The sequence below is a fragment of the Pogona vitticeps genome, chromosome 1, assembly GCF_051106095.1.
Source record: "Pogona vitticeps strain Pit_001003342236 chromosome 1, PviZW2.1, whole genome shotgun sequence".
NCBI classification, from domain to species: domain Eukaryota; kingdom Metazoa; phylum Chordata; class Lepidosauria; order Squamata; family Agamidae; genus Pogona; species Pogona vitticeps.
Window position 1 is genome coordinate 257,255,238 of NC_135783.1, and position 23,247 is coordinate 257,278,484.

At 41.2% G+C, this 23,247-nt stretch overlaps 1 protein-coding gene across 1 annotated transcript in view; it reads right to left on the reverse strand.

Annotated features, from left to right (window-relative positions):
* Positions 1-1,070: 1,070 nt before the first annotated feature.
* Positions 1,071-23,247, reverse strand: part of TH (tyrosine hydroxylase) — a 35,271-nt gene continuing 13,094 nt past the window's right edge. The window contains exons 3-13 of the mRNA XM_020788797.3: positions 22,936-23,110; positions 20,409-20,497; positions 19,153-19,220; positions 17,504-17,554; positions 16,797-16,942; positions 15,725-15,860; positions 15,434-15,503; positions 12,859-12,915; positions 8,842-8,937; positions 8,030-8,163; positions 1,071-4,835 (exon numbers count right to left, since the gene is read on the reverse strand). Coding sequence (XP_020644456.3) covers positions 4,676-4,835; positions 8,030-8,163; positions 8,842-8,937; positions 12,859-12,915; positions 15,434-15,503; positions 15,725-15,860; positions 16,797-16,942; positions 17,504-17,554; positions 19,153-19,220; positions 20,409-20,497; positions 22,936-23,110 — 1,182 coding nt within the window. The 3' untranslated portion in view covers positions 1,071-4,675. The remainder of the gene's footprint in view (positions 4,836-8,029; positions 8,164-8,841; positions 8,938-12,858; positions 12,916-15,433; positions 15,504-15,724; positions 15,861-16,796; positions 16,943-17,503; positions 17,555-19,152; positions 19,221-20,408; positions 20,498-22,935; positions 23,111-23,247) is intronic.

The following is a 23,247-nucleotide window of genomic DNA, read 5'->3' on the forward strand; positions in this document are numbered from 1 at the left end:
TCCCTCAAGCATAAGATGTGGTTTCATCCTGTGGTAACTTCCTTTTGGTCTAAAGTTATATTCATGTTTTTATCCTTGATTTTTGCTGGCATTCTTTCACTGTAAATTACATTCTGATGGCATGCAGTTTAATAGATGGAGAACATAAATCGTGTTTTTTCCCCCAAAACTTGATACAGTAGTTGCTGAGAGACTAGGAGAGAAAGAGATGTTACTGATACTCATTAGAAAAGGAAATCCTGATGTGGAAAGCATGAGAATGCATTTTAAAGACTTAATGTAATGTGTAATTTTGCTTGCTTAATTGTGTAATAGGTCTCCATGAGTCAAGCATGGGGTTTCTTTGTAGTTTGTTTCTCAAATACGAAAGTCTGCCTGGATCACATCTCTTCAAAGCTAAAATGCATTTAAATCTATTGATGGTTCATCTGTAACACGTCTTTCGGCCCTAAAACTAGGAAGACAAATGCTCAATGTCTATTGTTCAGTGTAGCCTAAGTGTTTTATTGTTTTAGCAACATTTGAATATATGTCCTACAGCTGCATTTCTGTGCAAACACTGTTTTGGACAATGAAGCGGCTTACATTGACCTGTACAGTAGTTCAGTTCAATTTTGCTTGGCTCCTCTTCATTCTTCTCTTGTTCCCATTTAGTGGATCTCCAGAGGCCCTCAACACAGTTTTCCCACTTAAAATAACCAGGAGTGGCCTTCTAAACTGCATGGATGGGGCAGCCCTGAGAACCACATGGGAGCTGCTCTAAGGTATATAGTAGTAATAATTGTGGGCTGTTACACCAGTTCTGACTTTAAAAAAAACCTTTCCATGCCTTTTTAGGTACAGAGTACTCCGAAGTGGTTTTCTCTCCTTCTGTGGGCATCCTGGGACTGTGCAGCTTGCCCAAGGCTACACAGGTTGGTTCTTCTTTCGGGAGGCACAGTGGGGAACTGAACTCCCCGCTTCTGGCTTCCCAGCCACTTACCTAAGTCACTGAGCCATCCAGCTCTAAAGTGTTTGGACATGGGGAGATGCATGTACTGTATTAATAAATGGACAGCAGAAGCCATTCCTGGAGTTAGATATATATTTAAATCAGAGGACATAAGAAAAATCATGAGGGCAAAACCCCAAATGTTACAGCAGAAATATAACTTTATTATGAATAATCTGAGTATCTCAGCAACAGCATGACTCAAAACTGAGAAATAAATATCTTCATGATGCAGCAAGACAGACAGATCCACCCACAAAATAGCAGTGGTGGCGGCGGCAGTAGCAGCAGGAGCAACAGTACTACTGAGATCCATTTCTGGAGGCTTTAAGTGCGTACACAAACATCATGAACAAACCAAAGCCAGACAGAAAAGGAAGCTTTGTGTCTCTTCTCTTTACTGTCCTCTTGAATCTCATTCTCAGCCTCAAGAATCTGAACTAGTGACCTGGTTCTTTTCATTTTCCCTCTCCCCAGAGCATTTTTTATACATATTTCTTGGGTATTATTCCTCCAGTCATTCCCCCCACCCACACAAATATAGCCACAATGCTTGGCAACTTTGAGACAGGCTTTTCTGGCTGCATAAGAAATAGAAATATGTTGTGATGACCTGGCACTATCACCCAGCTGTGTTTCCACACTCACTGATCAGATGTTATTTCACTCTAGTAATGGTATTCTTTCATCCACCCAACGGCACTTCCAGATGAGGCTCATTCTTGGGTGGCTGCCCTCCCTAACTGGTGAGTTTTACAGGGGTACATTTTTCTTCATGGGGATGCCCACTGTGTGGAGTCATCTTGCCACAAAGATCAGGTGGGCCCCTGGCAGTGCTTCCACCACCTCCTTAAGACTAAAGCTTGAAAGTATCATGACCATACCACCCAGCATATCCTGATCTCCTTTGATTTCAGAAGCTAAGTATATCCAGACCTCATTAGTACCTGGATGGGAGACCAGGAAGGAATAGCCAGGATTTCCTAGTACAGTGAGGAACGGATCTTGCATGAAACCTTGTAGAGCCACTGAGAGTCAGAGCTGACAACACTGGACTGCATGGGCTAATGGCTGAATTCAGTGCAAGGCACGCTTCCTAAGTTCTTATGAATTCTCTCATCAGCAGAACCACTGGGAACATTGTAGTCCCAAAAACCAATTTTTCCAAGCTGTGATTCAGATATAATTGTTTGTCTAGGCCTTTCCCTTACTGTCAGTACTGCTGGCTTGCTTCTGGGGAATTAGATATTTTATTATCATGTTCCTTTAATAATGTAATTGCATTTTATATTATTTCCCCTTTTTGAACTCTTATGGAGTATTTTAAAAGGAAATGCATCACACATTTTTTTTCTTATTAACTAAATAATTTTAAATCTTGTATCTTCCCTGTGCTCTCCCTTGCCTTCTTTTGTCTTCATATCAAAAATATCTGTTAAGAAGATGCAAATGACATAAGTGTGTAATGCTTTTGGATGACTAGTGTCAGGAATCTTTCACCTGGAAGCCCCCAAGGAATACCTCATTTATAAGACAGCTAATTCAAAGTAACTCAGAAAAGGCATTCGTTTGATATCTGTGTCCATTTCCCTGTGGCCAGAAATAGCACAGATGACAAAAGCCTTGTGGTTGTTTATGTAATGAACAATATTTTATTAATACAAACTAAGAGGGTGACTACATGGGCATTTAGCCCACTGCTGGTCCCCTGTGAGGATGGGCTAGTTCACTTGTAAAGCTAGAGAACAGACTATTGCTAAAACTAACTGGTCGATTGCCAGAGCACTTTCACCTGCACCTTTCTCGGTCCTTGTCAAGGACTTCTACTTTTTTTTTTTGGTGAGGGTAGGCTTGCTCCGTTTTTGTTTGTTTCCAGTGCACATGATAGTCAGAAACAAACCAAAGGCAGCTTTCTGCTATCCCTTTGCCTTTCTCTTTGAATTTCCCTTATCATGAAGTAGCTTAAGAATACACCCACATCATGATGTTGGGAAGTTAAACACTTCCTGTTCTTCTCCATGAATGAGGAAATTGTGTGTTCTTGACACCTTTCTTTCCAAGTAACATTAGGATTACAGAGTATTTTAACTTTACTGCTTAGGTTTGTTTTGTAGTACCAGGCAGCATTCTAAAGATTTTGAAAAAAGAAACTAAACTTAATTATTTAGTCACTTCTGAATAGTAACCGGAAACCTGAAAATTTGTGTTTTGGCCTGTGATTGGAATGCTGCCTGGAGTATTCTGGGGACTGTAGGCCAAAAACACAAATCCACCCATCAAGGTACAAGAAACCAAGTAGTTACTGTAAAAATAGCAACTATAATGCCAAATAATTAATTATTTTAGTTGGAAACCTTTATACCATAACTATAAGTAGTTAGTTACCAGAGTAATTAGGGAACCTCTCTCCAAAGATTTTGCAGTGAGGTCCACCTTGGTTTGATCTGTGACTTGTCCTGGACTGTAACTATTTTTTTAAAAAATATTTTTGCCAGTTCAAGGTGACCCAGAGTGCCATGAAATCCTAGTAAACAAGTATAAAGAGAATTTCAATCCATGTCTTATTTGTCAAAAGGTTGCTTCGCCCCTACAGGAATTCTTCCCAGACTGTGGGATTACAGTTGATGAGAAGGTCACTTCAATGAGGTAGTGGAAGTTCTCTGAACCTTGTTTCTGAGTCATCATACTGAAATTTTGAGAGCTCATCTTACTCTTCAGATCTTAACCATGGGTCAGCATAGTGAGGTTTGCACTTATCTGTATTCACTTAGAGACATGATTGGAAGGATTCTTGCCATAGCAGGGAATCTAAAAGGAATGTTTGGTCTTTTGGTGAAGTCACTTGGAATATTTTCTTGAACTATTAAAACAATTTAAAAAAAAAAAACCCACCAACTAGTACTGACAGTAGGTAATTTTAAAAGAGGAAATTGCCCAGCAATTTTTGGTGCACATCTTCCTCAGGACCAAGTATTCTGCTTGTTGAATTACTCTAGCATGGCAACGTTGCTCTTCTTTTGCTTTTGATACAAGGTCTTTTATATCTGGTCTTCTTGCAAAAGTAAAGGGCCCTAGCTGTAGTACTAAGTACATTCATTAGGCACCAAGCCCTCCTGAACTCAGTGTGACTTAGTCTGTGGGGATATGTTAGAATTATTCTGTGTGTTTCTCTAATAAACGTGTCTCAGTACAAAAATATATGGCTAAGGAACACTTGATTTATTCTCTGTCTTCCCCTATCCGTTCTCTTTAACTATGACATATGCATAGATCCAGCTAGAAGAGACACTCAGCTTGCATTTAGAAACTGACAGCTGTTATTCTTCCCACAGTGTGACCTCCTCAGAGTGAGTCTTGGCAATCATACTTTCAAATTAAGTCTGTATTTACCTTCCAATAACCAACCACAAAACAAAACTCGGTGGCATACAAGATACAGAGATGAGGAAAAGCATGTATGTGCTGACTGTATCAGATCTGCTTCTCCTACACTGGCATGTGGGCAACAACACAAACTATTGCTATTACAGCAGCAACAGGAAGCAACAGAAACCCTAAAAGAAACGGTACAGTGGTTATTGGCCCAAATGGTGCAGTGATAAGTAGCCTATGCAGAAGGCCCGATTTGCAATTGCAGGATGAGGCTTTGGTGCAGAGAAGAAAAGTGTCTTCCAAATGCTTGCATTAGCTGATGATATTCAGTGCATCAATTAATGAGTGAAGCTCATCACGCACATTCTCCAGGGAGTGGTGGATCTTCTGTGGGCTGTCTAAGAGCTCAATGCTGTATGTGTACGGATCATACTTCACTGAGAATGGGCGCTTGATATGTGCTGCATAGGCCCTACAAGACAGAGGACAAATGTCAAAGGCAAAAAAGTTGATGCTGAACTGGAAGTACTTCTGAGAGAGAAATGTTTTCCCCAATTTGGTGTCCTCCAGATCTTGTCATCTACAACAAGTCCAGTGAACTCTGAACACTGACCATGTACGCTAAGGGTAAAGAGAATTATGAGAAACATCTGGACAGCACCATGTTGGGGAAAGTGGTACAAACCTTTTTGGCAATATATAGACTGGACACATAACCATTTAAACGTCTGAAAATGGCAACCAACTGCATGACTACACTTTATGTTTAAAATGCTGAAAAATATTAATGTCTCCTTCCTGCATTTAAATATGAAAATGGAGATTCCATTTGTTTTTCTTAGCAATTTACAAGGTATTTTCTTATAAGAAGTGCTTATTTCTTCTAGTGCCTTTAGCTACATCACAATGTCCCTTTATCTAAACTATACCAAATGACAATAATTCACAAATATTACCCTGTTCATTGTAACTTGGCATGAATGGCATACAAGTCTGTGCTTGGTACTGGTTTATGGCCAAGAAAAATTGTCCTTGGACTCCGTCTACTTCTCTTTGGGCATATCATGGGCAAAAAAGAAAAGAAAAGAAAAGAAAAGAAAAGAAAAGAAAAGAAAAGGAAAGAAAGAAAGAAGGAAAGAAAGAAGGAAAGAAAGAAAGAAAGAAAGAAAGAAAGAAAGAAAGAAAGAAAGAAAGAAAAAGAACCCAGTCCTATCCATGCTAATGGTGTTTTATATTGCAAAAATAAGTTTGAGGCAATGAGGTGATGGAAGGAAGGAAGACACTGTGTAACAAGGGTCTAGAACAGTACAAATACAATTAGATTTGGCAAAAATGGGAGGTCAAGAAGCAGCTCACTGTCTAGGGGCTAGAAACTGGGAATAAGCAGCAACTGCCTGTCAGCTGCAAACAGGATAGAAGGCTAGGCCTCGCCAGGTGAGATGCTGAATCCATATGTAGCAGCAATGCACCCTTAAGAGGAATGGATTGTTTATTCTACCCTCAATTCACTTTATGCAGATTGGCTTGCTTTTGTGTTGTAAAGAGTCAGGTTACAGAACTGGCTTTGTATGAGTGTTTGATTTCTCAGGTACAATGCACTGGAAGGTTTGTCGCTGCAACGAAAGGAATCAGGAAAGAAAGGGGAACCTTCTCGCAGAGTTTGCCTTGGCACAAGTGGAGCAACAACAGCAGACACCGAGATATGTTGTGTAATTAATAAAGATTATAAGGTAATAATTGTACAATTGGCCATTTAAACATTTAAATAATGTGGGGATTTTTTTGGTATTTTGGGAAAAAAGCCTCCATTGAATTTTTTAAAAAAACTTTTTAATGAATATTTTTAATATGACTGTTTCTTGGTCAGTTCACTAAGTGACATTGATTGGCAGCTATTGTAATAAAATTGTATTGATTGCGGGTTTAATCCAGAATGATTCAAACGAAATATTAAATACGTCCTCCTCTGTCCTCTTTTTTTTGTCTTTCTATGTCCTCCTTTTGGTACCCATGTATCTGCCAACCCTAACCTGGAAGGATAACATGGTAAGGGGGGAAAATAAGCATGTACCACAGTGTGTAATCTGACCCCTGGATGAACAAACTGCTAGCTTGAAGGACTGCTATTTTAAGACAAGTCATGGTTTCTTTTGTATTAGTCTTGGGTAGAGACGGACATGAATCAGCTACCCATGAACCAGAAACCATCAAACTCCCCCCCCCCCCGCAAAAGCAAACTGGTTCAAGGTTTGTTTCTGGGTAAGTACTGGGGATACCACCTCATCCCCCATCGCCTCCCTACATGGTCCTGTTGCCACTGCCTCCCTCCTCTGCCACCACCATCGTCAGAGACATTGGGCTCGCTTCCTGTCCAGGAGCCAGGCCTGCTGTCTCTGTGCATGCACCCACCCATCAGCTAGGTGGCAGGTACCTACATAGGGACAGTAGGCCTGTTTCCTGGAAGGGAAGCCAGCCTTCTGTCTCTGATGATGGCAGGAGAGGAGGAGGTGGCGGCAGCAAGACTGAGGTGGGAGGTGATGGGCCAGTGGGAAGGGGACAGGCAGGCATCTTGATTTGTTGAAGGAAGAAGCACTGGGGGGGGGGGGGGAATCAGTGCTTCATTTTGCTTTGCCAAAATGGGATCCCTGAACTGAACCATGAACCAAACAACAAACCAGCCTGATTTGTCAGTTTTTTTTCTGGTTTGTAGTTTGATTCATGCCCATTTCTAGTCCCCAGTGCCCCAGGGTGAATGATCCTAAGCAAGGCCGTTAATGTCAGGACCTTTTGGAGGGTTGCTGATTCATGGAGTTGCCATAAGTTGGGAGTGACAGGATGGCACCTCACAGCCACAGTCCAGTATGAACAATGACAGGAAGTGAGATGCCAGAACATTGATCTAGAACAGAAGTGGGGAACACTCCCTTCATAGCCCCTGACTTGTTTTTTTGTTTGTTTGTTTTGTTTTGGTGTTTTTTTTTTCAAAATCCACTGATGCAACAACTGTGTGAAGGTAAGCAGGGGTATGGCCAATCAGTACTTGGATGAGCGACTCCAGGAGTACCACCAAGTGAGATGTCTTGGGTTATGTGATGAATGAAACCAGAAGATAGAAGTCTAACATCTCATGACATACAGATAAATATGATTGAAAGCTGACAGACCAGCTGAGACATGAGGAGCAAAAAACCTCATATGAAGGACATATACATCATGCATGTGGAAAAAACACAGTTCATCTTAATGTCACATTGCCTATCCATTTAGTATTAGTAACACACCAATGTCCCAGCTGAAACAAAAAAGAGGACTTGTGCTAGTAGCTTAGCACTTCCTCATTGCAAGAGTAAGCAGTAGGTGATACCTTTAGAGATCACTAATAAATAAAAAAATAAAAAAACATGCAATAGGCAAGCTTTCCTCATTGCTTATACTCTGGCGCCCTCTAATGTCTTTGTTAAAAACACTCCGCTGCAAAAAATAAACCAAGAAACCTGGAGATTTGGGGGAGTTCTTAGAACAAAAGCAAAGCAAATTCTCCCCCACTCCTGATTCACAGCATAGAGTTTCCCACTTGCTTGTAGCAGCGAGACATCCCATCCTTTCTTACCGGCCTTGCCCTGCATCCCATGGCTGTGTTTCTTTCTTCTTCATTTTGAACCTTACCTGAGTTTAGCTTTGGCATCGCTTATACTCTCAGATAGAAAATAAACAGGTTGATACGTCTGATCTTGGTAAGGCTGCACAGCTGTCGAAACAGGGTCAAAATCCCGGAGCTCCGGTTCATCCGACAAAGAGTGCTTGAATGAAGGGAGAAAAGCAAAGCACCATCACTTGTGGAAAGAGTTGTAGAGCACTGGATGTTGCTTCTGACGTGCAATTGCTGATTGGTATCGTGCAAAGCCCCCTCAAAAGAAGTTAGTTACCTTAATAGTTCCTATTTGAAAGTAACTGTTCGTTTTTCAAAAATTAACTAACAAACACTGTTGATTTTGTAACAGCTCCAAAAATCTAAATGCTATAAAATGCTGGCTCTCTGTGTGTGTGTGTGTGTGTGTGTGTGTGTGTGTGTGTGTGTGTGTGTGTGTGTGTGTGTGTGTGTGTGTGTGTGTGTGTGTGTGTGTGTGTGTGTGTGTGTGTGTGTGTGTGTGTGTGTAAGATACAATGCAAGCCAACATGTGAACTGTGCAATATTCCTCCTCTCTCTTTTGGTGAGCCCCTTCCCTCACTACAAAAATAATCTAAAATTCACTGTGAAATTGCAAAAGGAGCAGAGTCGCCATTGTAATCAATCAATCAATTAATTAATTAAAGATCATGAATTGTTGTAGCTAGTTATTCCCAAGGTCTAGGGTGTCCCTCACATAACCACTATGAAAAAAAGACCCAAATGAATGGGAATGAGATAGCTGCACGGAGGCAGTCGTGTCCTTTCATTTAACTGGGAGAAGAACTGAATGGAATAGGTGAAGACTTACTATTAGCTCTCCATAGGAAGAAAGGAGTCCAGCTCCATAGGCTTTGATGATTCCATTTTGTTTGCAGAGCCCAAATTCCACCGTAAACCAATAAAGCTGGGAAAAACAGGGGGATCCCAGAGAACGTCAGCAATTCAGAACAGTTTGGATTTTGTTTTCTAAACTTCCTTTCCTCCGGACCTCTGGAAATGCTATCAGGCTCCAGGGAATCCTTGATGAATGGGTCAGCAGGAGTGGGACTCTTATCTCCACAGAAGCCATATCCTGAACCCAACCATTGCTTTCTTTTCCAAGTAATTTAGAAAAAGTTGTCTTTTTTCCCCCCATTATTTTCCAAGAATTTTTCTTCCGTCATTTTACACTGTCAAGGGCTTTATCTTTGGGTCCTCTCAGGTTAGACTCAGTTGACCTTTATGCCTATAAGCAAAGACCTTGTTGTTCATGCAGGCCTTTGGCAACTGTTTGACTACTGAGGAAGGGAGCATTTAACTGGGCAAATACTATCTTTTCTTTATTGAGGTGTTCTAAGACATTTTCAATGTAATTCTGTGGGACATTTTAATTTTATTTTAATATTTCAAAATTATGTTTTCCTGTGTGCTGCCTGAAATTTGGGAGAAAGATGAGATAGAAACCAAATAAATAAATAAATCATGGCCTGAATCCTAGAGATAGTCCCAATTAATACAGATCCACTAAATTAAATTAGATTTAAATATATGTCGATTAGAGATGTCATCGTCGTTTAGTCGTTTAGTCGTATCCGACTCTTCGTGACCCCATGGACCAGAGCACGCTAGGCCCTCCTATCTTCCACTGCCTCCCGGAGTTGTGTCAAATTCATGTTGGTTGCTTTGCAGACACTGTCCAGCCATCTCATCCTCGGTCGTCCCCTTCTCCTCTTGCCGTCACACTTTCCTAACATCAGCGTCTTTTCCAAGGAGTCTTCTCTTCTCATGAGATGGCCAAAGTACTGGAGCCTCAGCTTCAGGATCTGTCCTTCAAGTGAGCACTCAGGGTTGATTTCCTTTAGAATTGATAGGTTTGTTCTCCTTGCAGTCCAGGGGATTCTCAAGAGCCTCCTCCAGCACCACAATTCAAAGGCATCAATTCTTCGGCGGTCTGCCTTCTTTATGGTCTAGTTCTCACTTCCAAACATCACTACAGGAAAAACCATAGCTTTGACTATTCGTACTTTTGTTGGCAATGTGATGTCTCTGCTTTTTAAGATGCTGTCAAGATTTGTCATCGCTTTCCTCCCAAGAAGCAGGCGTCTTTTAATTTCGTGGCTGCTGTCTCCATCTGCAGTGATCATGGAGCCCAGGAAAATAAAATCTGTCACTGCCTCCATGTCTTCCCCTTCTATTTCCCAGGAGGTGATGGGACCAGTGGCCATGATCTTAGTTTTTTTGATGTTGAGTGTCAGACCATTTTTTGCACTCTCCTCTTTCACTCTCATTACAAGGTTCTTTAATTCCTCCTCACTTTCTGCCATCAGAGTGGTATCATCTGCATATCGGAGGTTGTTGATATTTCTTCCAGCAGTCTTAATTCCGGCTTGGGATTCATCCAGTCCAGCCTTCTGCATGATGTATTCTGCATATAAGTTAAATAAGCTGGGGGACAATATACAGCCTTGTCGTACTCCTTTCCCAATTTTGAACCAATCAGTTGTTCCATGTCCAGTTCTAACTGTTGCTTCCTGTCCCACATATAGGTTTCTCGGGAGGTAGATAAGGTGGTCAGGCACTCCCATTTCTTTTAGAACTTGCCAAAGTTTGCTGTGGTCCACACAGTCAAAGGCTTTTGCATAGTCAATGAAGCAGAAGTAGATATCTTTCTGGAACTCTCTGGCTTTCTCCATAATCCAGCGCAAGTTAGCAATTTGGTCTCTAGTTCCTCTGCCTCTTCGGAATCCAGCTTGTACTTTTGGAAGTTCTCGGTCCACATACTGCTGAAGCCTACCTTGCAGGATTTTGAGCATAACCTTGCTAGCGTGTGAAATGAGTGCAATTGTGTGGTAGTTGGAGCATTCTTTGGCACTGCCTTTCTTTGGGATTGGGATGTAGACTGATCTTTTCCAATCCTCTGGCCACTGTTGGGTTTTCCAAACTTGCTGGCATATTGAATGTAGCACCTTAATAGCATCATCTTTCAAGATTTTAAATAGTTCAACTGGAATGCCATCACCTCCACTGGCCTTGTTGTTAGCCAGGCTTTCTAAGGCCCACTTGACTTCACTCTCCAGGATGTCTGGCTCAAGGTCAGCAACTACATTGTCTGGGTTGTATGGGATATCCAAATCTTTCTGATATAATTCCTCTGTGTATTCTTGCCACCTCTTCTTGACATCTTCTGCTTCTGTTAGGTCCCTCCCATTTTTGTCCTTTATCATGTTCATCTTTGCACAAAATGTTCCTCTAATATCTCCAATTTTCCTGAACAGATCTCTGGTTTTTCCTTTTCTGTTATTTTCCTCTATTTCTTTGCATTGTTCATTTAAGAAGGCCCTCTTGATTAGAGATGTGGGTATTCGTATTCATATATGAATACGAATATCCCCGCACAGGTGGCATTAATGAAGGTCCACCCCCATTGGTCCACTCACCAATCCACCATAACGCAGATGGCACAATTCTACCATTGGCTCCGCAGTGCGTGATCTGTTCGCCACTTCTGGCAGGAGGTGGGAGGACAAAACTCCCTGCAAGGTCGAAGAGTGTCGATGTGGATTGTGTGCTGCAGAGCCATTGGAGGAATCACACCATTCACGTCTGTGGCAGATCGGTGAGTGGACCATCCAGCCTCATGAGGCTGGACCGTCGTTGACACCACCTGTGCCGAAATATTCGTATACGAATGCCCCCATCTCTAATGTTGATCCATCATTCAGTAATTAATTCAGTGGATCTGCTCTTGTTGGGACTAGCAAATGGATTTAGTCCATATGTTTAAATTATCTGTTATATGATTTTTTAAAGCTCATTTTCTATGAACTTGGTTCCTCTGGTAGGTCCCCACGCTAACACTGAAAATCCATAGCCTTAAATATTCTTGCTTCCCCTTTAGATAATAAATATACTGCACCTTTGCAGACGGATCCATGTATCTCTGGAAAGGTCAAGAGGCAGATAGAGGAGAGAGAATGTAACGGGCATGGCCTTCTCCTCCCGAGGGAATAATGTGAAGCAAAGGGAGCAGTAGCCCAGCAGGAATAAGATGAGATATTACTGCTTTTACCACTTTCCCTTTCCTGCTCCCTAATTCTCAGCATTAGTGCTTGATTCAGGAGGACCTTTGAGCTGGCTGTGCCAGTGACATCTGTGAGCTGCCATGAGAGCCTCTCTATAATAGGGTAACCTATAAATTTACTCTTATACTAATTGATTATCCCTACAATTTGTTTAAGTTGGTTGTAGGGCTCAGTGGTTTAGACACCTGGCTGCAAAGCCAGAGGTTAGGAGTCTGATATCCCACTGTGCTTCCCAAGGGTGGAGCCCACCTGGGCAGCCTTGGGCAAGCTACACAGTCCCAGGGCAACCCTAGAAGAAGAGAACGGGAAACAACATCTGAGTATTCTCCAGCTGGAAAGGCTTGCCATAAGTCAGAATTAACTTGATGGGACATGATTATTAGTTATTATTATTACAATTTGTTTTGTGTGTCTATGACTTTGCGTCGTTGATATATTATTTTTATTGATTTTTTGTTTTGTACATTTTCATCATCCTTAGATGTCTTGACTCACTTCTTTTTTTTCCCTTAGGGGGAAAGATGTCTAATAATTCTTATTACTGGGATACGAGGCAAGTCCCAGCTGTTCTGACCTGTGTTTGTGCAAACACCAAACTTGCTCTTGGGGGGGGGGTCAAGGAGTGCATGCATCACTTTCCCAGGAGGACTTTTTTTTTTCTTTCACCAGGCATTTTACTGTTACGTTTGGGACAAATAGATCTAGGTTTGGGGGAGGGGGGGAATCCTTTAAACCAGTCCATCGATCCAGCAGAAGGACCTTACTGTTGAAAGTTTTTCGATCTCCTCATCAGTTGCTCCCAAAGATGCAAGTCCAATGGCCTAGAAGGAATTTGAAAAACAACAACACAGAATGCTGTGGGAATTTTTCTAATGATAATGTGTTTTTGCAGGCACACTTCACATCTTACGAGAGTCAATAGTTCTGGCACAGCTAAGTTCTGTCTGAGGAAGTGGACTTGCCCATGAAAAGAAATCACATTAAAACCTAGCAGTTAGTTTTTCCGGTGCCACAGTGTTTTTGTCTTCTTTACTTTTTTTTATTTTTCTTTTGTTTCGGGCCTGATAGGCTAAGTCCTGTTGGAGTATTGCTAATTATAACTTGAAAAGAGGGTAGAGATTCATGCTCTGGTGCTGCATCTTTCCTCTCTTCTGCCAGGAAAAGTCTGCAAGGGAGTTAGACTCACATTTAGCTCAGTGTGATTTTTGAGCTCCATGAGATCAACCCCACCCCAGTAAGAAAGTTCCTAGTTTCCTCTCCCTGCTTCTAAGATCTCCTGAAAAAGGAGGTAGCATCACTAAGTGAGAAGACAGTCAGCTCATCTGCTGATTGTCGCCGTCTTCATATTGTACTACTTCGTGCTGTATAATTCCTCATGATAAATGGGCTAAAGATGAAGCTGAGAGTCAATGTCAGTTGATGCTCTAAAAAATTCTCATTCTTCTATAGCCTATTCAATGAATCCACATGCAATCTCTACTTTTGGAGGACCAGGATTTATTTATTTTCTACAGTTGTTGGGAGCTTTGCCTTCCAGATGTTTTAAAACACAACACTCATAAATCCTTTACTTTTGGTCATGATGGCTGGAGATTCGAGACTTATTATCTAAAAATCTGGTGGTCTTCCATCATGGATTTACTACCTTGAACTGCTGTCTGATGCCAACTGTAGATACAAATGAGTTCATCTATATAGACAGAAAAGCACAGTCTTTTGTATGAAATTCCCACAACCACCTTGAACAGGTTGTAGGGTTTGTGTGTGTGTGTGTGTTTGTGTGTGTGTGTGTGTGTGTGTGTGTGATACAGAAAATATAAGGTAAGTTTAGTTCTACTTTATCAGTCTAAAAACTAGCCTATGTTTATTCCTACAGACAGCATCATATCTTGAATCATTCATTCATGTTTCTGAAACTGGATGTTTGGAGGTATTTATAGTACTGTATACAGTTTTTCTTTCAAATGCTTGTCCATGTAAAAACTTTATTCTTGCTCTGCCATTTCAAGAGATGATGGGAATGCTTTGTTAATTGACCTAGAGATTCAAGTTCCAGTCCCTTCTCTGGATTCTATGAAATGAAACCTCTTAATTGGCAAAGAGGATGTAACTGTAACTGTCAAAGACAAGTATGTATGGCTCCAAATAGGTGTCACATCTTAAGACATAGACAAGATGGAGAGAATCTGGTGGAAGACAGTGAGGAGGGCAAAGGGTGTAATGGTGGGAAGAGCTGTGAATATTTATGAGTATGGTGAAAGATATGATAGCACTTTTCAAATAACTGAATGGTTGGCATGCAGAAGATGGAAAAATCTTGAGCTCCAGGGCTGTAACTAGGTGTGGGTAACTGGGACTTTGCCCCAGGGTGCAAAATTTAAAGGATGAACCTCTTCACCTCAGATTTCACAAAATACATTGACCCAGCAGCCTGCTCTACTGCCATAAGAAAGTACAGCAGTAGACAGGGCTCCAGAGAAGAGCAGATAAAGTCAGTATTTTGGGCCTCAGTGAGGCATCAAGGCACAGATCTACCCAAGATTCAGTAAACTTGAACTTTGGCCGGGACATTGGTGAGGCATTATCATCCAGATTGTAGGCTGATTTAATCAGATTGTAGTCATACCAAACCTCCACTGTTGGAAGGCATATCTATTCAGATTCTGGTAGATAAAGTCTTTAGGTTAGACAGTGCAGAAGGCAACTTATGGAAATCAGATTTCAGCTGAATACCAGGAAAAACTTCCTAACTGTTAGAGCAGTATGGCAATGTAACCGATTACATTGAGAGGTGGTAAGGGCTCCAACACTGGAGGCATTCAAGAGAAATTTAGACAATCACCTGGCAGATATCCTTTGATTTGGCTTCCTGCATTGAGCAGGGAGTTGGACTCAATGTCCTTATAGGCCCCTTACAACTTCATTACTCTATGATTCTATGATTCTATATACACTATGCTAAACAACATTAATAAACAACATACTCTACTCTACTCTACTATAGATAGCAATTTCAATTTGTTTTTGCTTTGGCAGTGCTGCTGATCTCTTACGGAGGAGGTGAAATTCTGGCAAGCCATAATTACTTCTTGTATTCTTTTCACAACAGCTAATTCAGTGACATGTTTGCACTGCCTGCCCACTACTACAACAGAGAATTCTCAGTACTTCACTAAACTACAAACCCCAAGATTCCATGGTTTGGAGCCACCACCATTAAGGTAGAACCAAATTGCTGTAATTATGCAGTGCAGGTATATTCTAACACAATGATTTGTCAGGTTTTCTGGGCAAGCACAAGCTGGACTTTCAGCACAGGGCAATTCGCATCTTGCTCACCTGGGAGAATTGTGCAAATGTCTTGTCTGCCAACATTGGCACATGTCCCAGGAGTTCATGGCAGCAGTCCCTTTGTAGCAGAAAGAAAGTCTGTTAGCTGTTCAGTTCCAAGCAGCAGGTCAGATACTAAGCATCTGGTGTGCAAACGATCATAGGCAGGGTAGTGATGGTCGGACGTTAAATCAGACAACAATGTCAGGGCGAGGTTCCTCCCCTACCTCAAAATCACAAACTTCCACAGGCTATGATAGTAAAGATGTGAGCAGAGCATATCTATGAGATCATACTTACGGTTCTGGAGAATGCATGGGAGAAGAGGCATGGCGGATGTACTGGGTGCACTGAAACACCCGGAAGGCCAAGCTGGCCAGGAAGTCACGAGCAGAGAGAAGACCAGCTACAGGCCGGAGCTGGAACCCTGTTTTCTCTGAAACGGACCAATAATTGGTTGCATTAGTTCAGTCATATTTCATTAAATTGTACAATTGGCCCAAACTGAGGAAGTCGATATCCTTTCTTACACTATCAAGAGTGGGGAAGGTTTAACAGTTTACAAATCCCTTTCCTAGTATATTACTTACTGCAGAAAACCTTGAGAAAAGTTGGAACCAAACTGATAACACATTATTGTTACTACTGTTGTTGTTTTCCATGTGTACAATCTTGTTACACTTATTCTATTAGCTGTAGAGATCACGTTTCTGTTTCTCTTTGTTTTCAGCCAGTTGATATTACCTGTTTCCTTATACTAACATATGTATAAACATTTTCTCACCCATGTTACATTATGCTAAAGATTTGTTTGTAGCTTTTGAAATACGTGATATTTTTCTCTGGAACTCCTATGAATCCATTGTGAGGTTCCTTGTGTGGGCTATACTATTTGGCAATACAAGGCATCTGTGTATCCACAACGGAACCTGATTCTGTCATTCAGCACAACGCTTATTGTGTGACTAAAGCAAGCCTTTCTAGGATGCTTGCAGCTGTGTTCTTTGGGGGGGTTATAAGTGCTATTATATCATCAGTCTGTGTTTTCTTTTAAAGTCTATACACAGCAGGGGTGAGCAAAGTGTGGCCAGTGATGCACATGTCAACCTTCAGGCACCCAAATGTGTCCCCCACACTGACTCTAGAACCTCCTAGCCTCTTCTCCCACAAATAATTTTTAATTAATATATTATTTCCTCTCCCCACGCCCAGGAAGTCCCTTTGTGCTCTCAACAGGGCACATGAAGCAATTTTACCATGTCTGATCGCCTTAGCATGCTTGCTCCCAATCAAAGGAAATGGCCATCTATTAGGAGGTATGGTAAATAATGAAGCCCCATACCTTAGCAACTGAAAGTGCCCAGGTCCTCACCTTTTAAGAAACAGGAGACATCCTCCAGCTGAGGGATATTGTTTTCACTGTAGCCACAGTATCTCTCCAGCAAATGGAAGGCATCCAGGTGTTCTTTGCAGGCATGTGTGGGATAGAGGCTCTTCAGTGTACTGTACACCTCCCTCCTTCAGAATAACAGAAGGAAGTCATATCTCTCCAAGATGTTTTGCACAGCTGAGGAAGATAGTCCTGCCCTAAGTCCAATGTCATGACTATGATCAGCCACGAATGTAAAAAGACTTCAGCCTTTCACACTGCCTGAAAACCTATACCAGGGGTTTCTCTGGGTTTTGAGTTAGCAGAAGGGGCCGTGAGATGCAGGGAAGAGGCAAGGAGGAGACAAAATTGCCATTTTTGCGGTTCCACTAGTGAGGCCATTGTGTTGTGAGAACAACCCCTTTGACCCCTGCCTCTTGATTTCTGGCACCCTTGGCACTTACTCGCTTTACTCTCGTGGTCAGGATGTCCTTAACAGTAGGATGTGGGAAGCTCCCACCTCATCTCACTAATGACAATCATTAAGACCCAGAGTGAATGAACTGAGAAACCCACTGAAACTTGTGAAATTCATACCTAGAGAGACCCATTGAAGACGGTGAGATTATAAAGCCTGCTGAGACCCCACCAGGATATCCTTTTTGCATTTTGTGTGCAGGAAGCTTTAAAAAAGGTGCATCCCTACTCACCAAGTTGCAACCTCTTCTGCTGTGTATTCCACCCGAGGAATTGGCTCACCACTTGCAGAGGAAAATGAGTTTAGTAAAGAGGAAATGATACAAGTCCAGTGAAATTAATTCATAGAATCACAGAATATAGGGATTGGAAGAGGCCTTTAAAGCCATCAAGTCCAAACCCCCTACGCAATGCAATACTCCAAATCAGAGTATATCTGACAGAGGTTTGTCCAATTTTCTTTTGTATGCTTCTGGTGTTGGTCCGAGGTAATTGGTTCCATTGTTGGACTCCTCTAACAGATAAGAAATTTTTCCTCGCATTCAAACAAAATCTGGCTTCCTGTAACTTGAGCCCATTACTATATGTCCTGCAGTCTCAGATAATTGAGAGCAGATCCTACCCACTCCTCTGTATGACAATCTTTCCAGCTACTCAAATGAGCCTGAGTGGTTTTCAAAGGCAGCCACAGGAAAGGAAGTGAATGGGAGTCTTTGAAAAGGCACTGGTCATACTCCTTTTTTATTCCTTCTTAAACACACCATTGAAGGAGCCTGCTGTTCTCTACACTTCCTGTCCTTTCCCCCTCCACTCACGTTTCCTCTTCCCTGAATCTGAAATTAGTAGTGCTATGGCCACAGTGCAGACAGTTGATTTAATCAATGACTTTGCAGCAGGAAAAGTAACAAGGTTCATTTCTAACACAAATGGTGCAATTCTCTTCTCTATTGCCATCTAGAGCCTTTGTGACTTTTTCTTTCAATTTCCCCACTTCCAATTATGATGCATGAATGCCATATTTAACCTGAGAGATACATGTGGGGATGCCACTGACCTCGTTATTCCTTCCCAGGCTCTTTGGTCTATGCTGTGGTCACCCAAGAAATGCACAAATGCCTCCGATTCAATTTGTGTTCATGCATTTGTCCAAAAAGCAGTACACATCCCTAACAACCAACTATAAGCCACATCATAACATCAAGAAAATCTGTGGACACACAGACCCAGCATAAGGTCTAGGTGTCAACACCTCGAAAATGTATTGACATTGTTTTTAAATTATAAAAACACAGGATAAATTGTAGAATTTTTTTTCATAATGTTAATATTTTAATAATGTTAATAATGGTAATTTTAATGCTGTATTTCCAAGCTTTGGTCTCACTGTGACCTTTGTTATTGTGGTATATATGAATTTTAAGAGAGAAAAAAAACGCTTGAAGACTTTCATGTGGCTGTTCTGTAATATAAAAAAACTAAACTGAATGTAAGATACGTGCTTTAACTGGAAATGATGGGTAGCTCTTTTTTTCAAGATGAGGAGGATGTGGGGGGGGGGGAGAAGATAAATTTACATTTCCCTATTTTAAATTTGGTTACTACTGAAGTGCTGAGAAGAGAACCCAACACTGAAACATAGGTTTGCAGGATTTAACTGCATCCATTTAATTCAAGTGTGAATCTGTAAGATTTCAAGTGTGAAAATTTCTGCAGGAAGAGCAACTAGGGACAGAAAAATCAGTCAGTTTTTGTTTGCGTATTGAACCAGGAAGTGGAGATTAAGCAGCCAGATATTTAAATGCAAAATTGGACACATTGCTTCCCATAGCAGCACTATCCATTTAGCAGATCTATCCTGTACAGAGGGGAAATGTGCACTTACTATTTATAGTGGAAAGCAATTTCTGCTATCGTTTTTCTTCGCTGCCGATATGCTTGGTCAGAAAATCCCTTGAGGAAAAGAACAGGGCAAAAAAATATTACCTCACATTTCAGTCCGGAACAGTTTTAATAATGGGAATGGACTGTTCTTATTATGGATTGTTAAACATGGTGAGAGAAGACTAACAAACTTCTTTGCACAATATACTTTCCATAGTTTACACTCAGTGCCTAAACAGGGTTTTCAGCTTCGTGATATATGCCTTTCTTCTTCCCCTTGAGGAGCTCACATGTATGTAAAACAACTGTGAAGCTTTAACAAGTGAGCATAGAATATTTCTGCAGATTTTTGGTCTTTTCTTCTGAGCAGACCCACAGTCCTTTGTATTGAGGTGTGGGATGCAATGATGAGGATCATTATAGCACTTTGGAGTGCAAGTGTGGTTGATTTGGAACTGTTTCTAGCAGATGGTGAGACATTTTCTATAAATTTCTAACATCCTTTGATATAAAGAACTGTCACCTCTGTGTCCACTCCCAGCAATTTTCATCCCCCTCACCAAGAGTTTTGTATGATGCTACAGCATGCCTTTTGTTAAATCTGTCAACTCAATCCAACATTCCATTGATGAAATGCTGGGGACTTGCTTCCTTTTCTTCTCCTTACATCCTTCTGCAATGTTCCCTGAATTGTACAGATTTCCCAATTGTCCAGAGCAGATTTTGGAGCTACATCAGAAGCAAGGCTGCAGTGAGGAAAGGGTATAATCCTGCCTGAATTCTACTAGATTTTGTGATTTTGCCAATGGAAGCCCACTAACGGATTTTGCCAATGACTCTGAATTGCCCATTCAAGATCAAATCCTTTCAAGATACTTGGTGCACAACAGGGAGAGTTTACAACAATGTATTGCTTGTAGGAGACTCTCACTTCTCTTCACCTACTGTAAGGACATCAACCGAGCTCAGAGGCAGCAAAGAAGCCTAAGTGTAATGGCAAATGATGTCACTGTAACTGCTCATCAAATGATGTCACTGTAACTGCTCATCAAATGATGTCACTGTAACTGCTCATCAAATGATGTCGCTGTAACTGCTCATTTCAGTGTTTTCACTCTGCAAGCCCTGGTACCAGTAAATACTTGGTTGATCCAGAAGAATAATTTTACACAAAAGGAATACCAGAGTGGGATTCTGATGAAGGAGAAAAGCATGCAAAGGAGAAGAGTGCTTGTAAAAACTGAATTATTCACTCACCGGGTGATCCAGATCCAAATCAGGGTCAAATTTGGTGACCAAATGGTGACACTTATCTAGCTCAGAGATTTTTCTTGGAAACCAATGAACTGAAAACCAAGCAAAGAAAATGGAAGTGGGAATGGGATTTTAAAAACACCTTGTCAGTTCAGAAATCACACCATGATCCTAACTCAGATTACGGAAGTTTGCATGTTACCTAGAAACAACCATCTAGAGCAGTGCTTCCCACTTGTTGTGACCCCCTTTTATAATAACCAAGGAATCTGTGCCGCACCACCACCACATTTGCATAAAAAAGCATTATAATGGGGTGAAGTCATCCCTTCTCAGCATGTAGAGGCTTATTTCTCCCCCTAAAGGGCCTGTTTCTCATATATACACATGCACACTCACTTTAATATCCCACTTCGAAAGGTCAAGGAAGAAATTATTAAACAAGGGCTACAACACATATAAGGTGACTCACCAACCCACCCACCCCTGAAAACACTTTGTGATCTCCAAGTTGGGAAATACTAATCAGGAAGCTCATTTGTTCACCTCTAATTGTAATTCCTACAAACTTCCCTGTGGAAAGATACATCATCTGCAGATTCACCTGAGCTCAGAACTTTTTAGAAGAGGTGCCTTTACTACCACAGTACAGACCTTGCCATATACAATTCCATTTTCCTCCAGTGGAATAAAAGCAAATGGAAAATCTTAAGGCGAACAGGTCACAATTTATCAACATTTGCTTCAGTAGAACTGTAGGAATTAACCTACAATAATTTAATGGGCCCCTTGACCATTCAGGAGCTGAATCTTTGATTGCAATGAAAGTTGGCTAATGGGTCTCTTAGCCCTTGTAATTCAGCATTGCTGGCCACTGATTAATCCAAGGGTTTCTCCCTTCCTGCCATTCTCTGGGCTGCCAAACAATGACAGTTAGGAACTCTTGTCATTTTGCAGGTGCCTCAGATTGCTCTCCATGGTAGTTTCTATATTTCATTGGATGCCTGCAGTGTGATCAAATTAAAACAAGCTACTCTGCATCAAAAAGAACACATCCATTGCAATATACTCCCAAATTCCTCTTCAGTTCCTGGAACAAGAAATGAGCTACTCCTACGCTACTGCCCGTGTGGTTGGCTTGGCAGCCCTACCGCAAAGGGAGGGAAGGACTACCTTAGGAAGACATGCCTCTTGTTCCCCGATTGGATGCTCAACATGCTGAGATGCCAGTACTTCCCCATCTCCTACCTTCCTACTACTCAAAGAGGGTGGAGACAGGAAGGAATTAATTCCTGAGCAAGTGACATTCTCTGTGAGCTTGGGAAATGTATGAGTCTAGGAATATCTGTTACTTGCTTTCTACAGATAAATGTTAAGACATCCAAGGAAACCAACTTTTACAAAGCTGCCAATTAAATTAGTCAGTAAGAGCAATGTGCAAGAACAGAAGCACAGCAATCTTCTTTTGACTTAAATAGATGTTTAGAGTTTAAAGAAAAACATCAGATACATTTAAAATAGAAAAATGAGTGAACTTGGTCTTCATAAAAAGATACCATTGAAATTGGTAGACCTTGGCTTTCAGCCACAATAATAAATCCTATGGAAGTCAGGGGAACTTACTTTTGAGTAAACCATGTATGCTGCTGTATAGTGAAAATGCAAACTGAAAAACAGTTTTCAAAACTAGATAAAATATATGCCAATGTCATTTCAGGGTTTTGCACATGACAAGTTAATTTTCCAATAAATGTGCATTAATTTCCAATTCGTTCTGCCCCTTAAGAGTGTGCTGATATTACAAAGTATTTTTTTTTAAAAAAAAACACTTCAAATTTCTATCATGGTTGTGCTGGTGCTGTGATACAGCAGATATCTGTTGAATGTAGCTAGTAGTAAGTGGTACATGTTTCATACTTCCACTTTCATATTTTTGTGCAAAACAGTGTAAAGTTCATCATACAATTTCTCCCTTGTATTTCTTCACTTCCTACACAACACCAATGGTCAAGGGCTCATTTAGTGGCATTTTCTGAGGATGAAGAGGAGAAGACAGTGTGGGGAGAGAAGGAGAAGGAGAAGAAAGAGGGAGAAGTGGGTGAAATGGGGGCAGGGTGGTAAAACACCAATACTGGAAAGTCCAGGGACAAGCCTTTGCCTCCTGCCTGTCACATGTAAGATCGATTTCACATTGCAAGTGAAAATTATTGTAGGAAAAAATAAGGAAAAGCTTGCCTAAACAAAAGCATGGGATTTCTCTCCTCCATGAGTGAGCTAAACATTAACATATAACTCAAGTAGTTACACCACATTTTAGGTAGTTCATAATTACTTGTGTTTGGGTGGGTACAAAGATACTGCAGTTCTGTGTTTGCCTCTAACAAGTGGACATGATCCTAGAATCATAAAATTGGAAAGTACTGGGAAGGGGCTACTGGGCAGATTTTATTGCCATTTATTCAGTGAGAAAGTCCTGTGTGAAACTCCCCTCAGTCGTATGTCCCCATTAACTAAGCTACAAGTTCCTTACACTTGGCTTCTTCGGTGCTTCTGACATCTTCAGAAACCCTTTTCAGAGAACTGATGAGGGTGCTCACATCAGAGCTGTGGAGTTCGCACCGCACAAAGTATTCCAGGTCAGCAGACCCCTCTTGCAATTTCTTGCTGGCCCTTGTTTCTAAATGATGAATTCTGGCTTCAAATGTCTTTAAAGAAAGGGATAGAGAGGTATTAGGAATCATTAATATATAAGAACAAGGAGTTTAAGCAAAATCTACAAAGTTTTTTTAAAAATAAGACATTTGATAAACACCTGAGCGACAGACGCCTAGAAAGTTTTTCT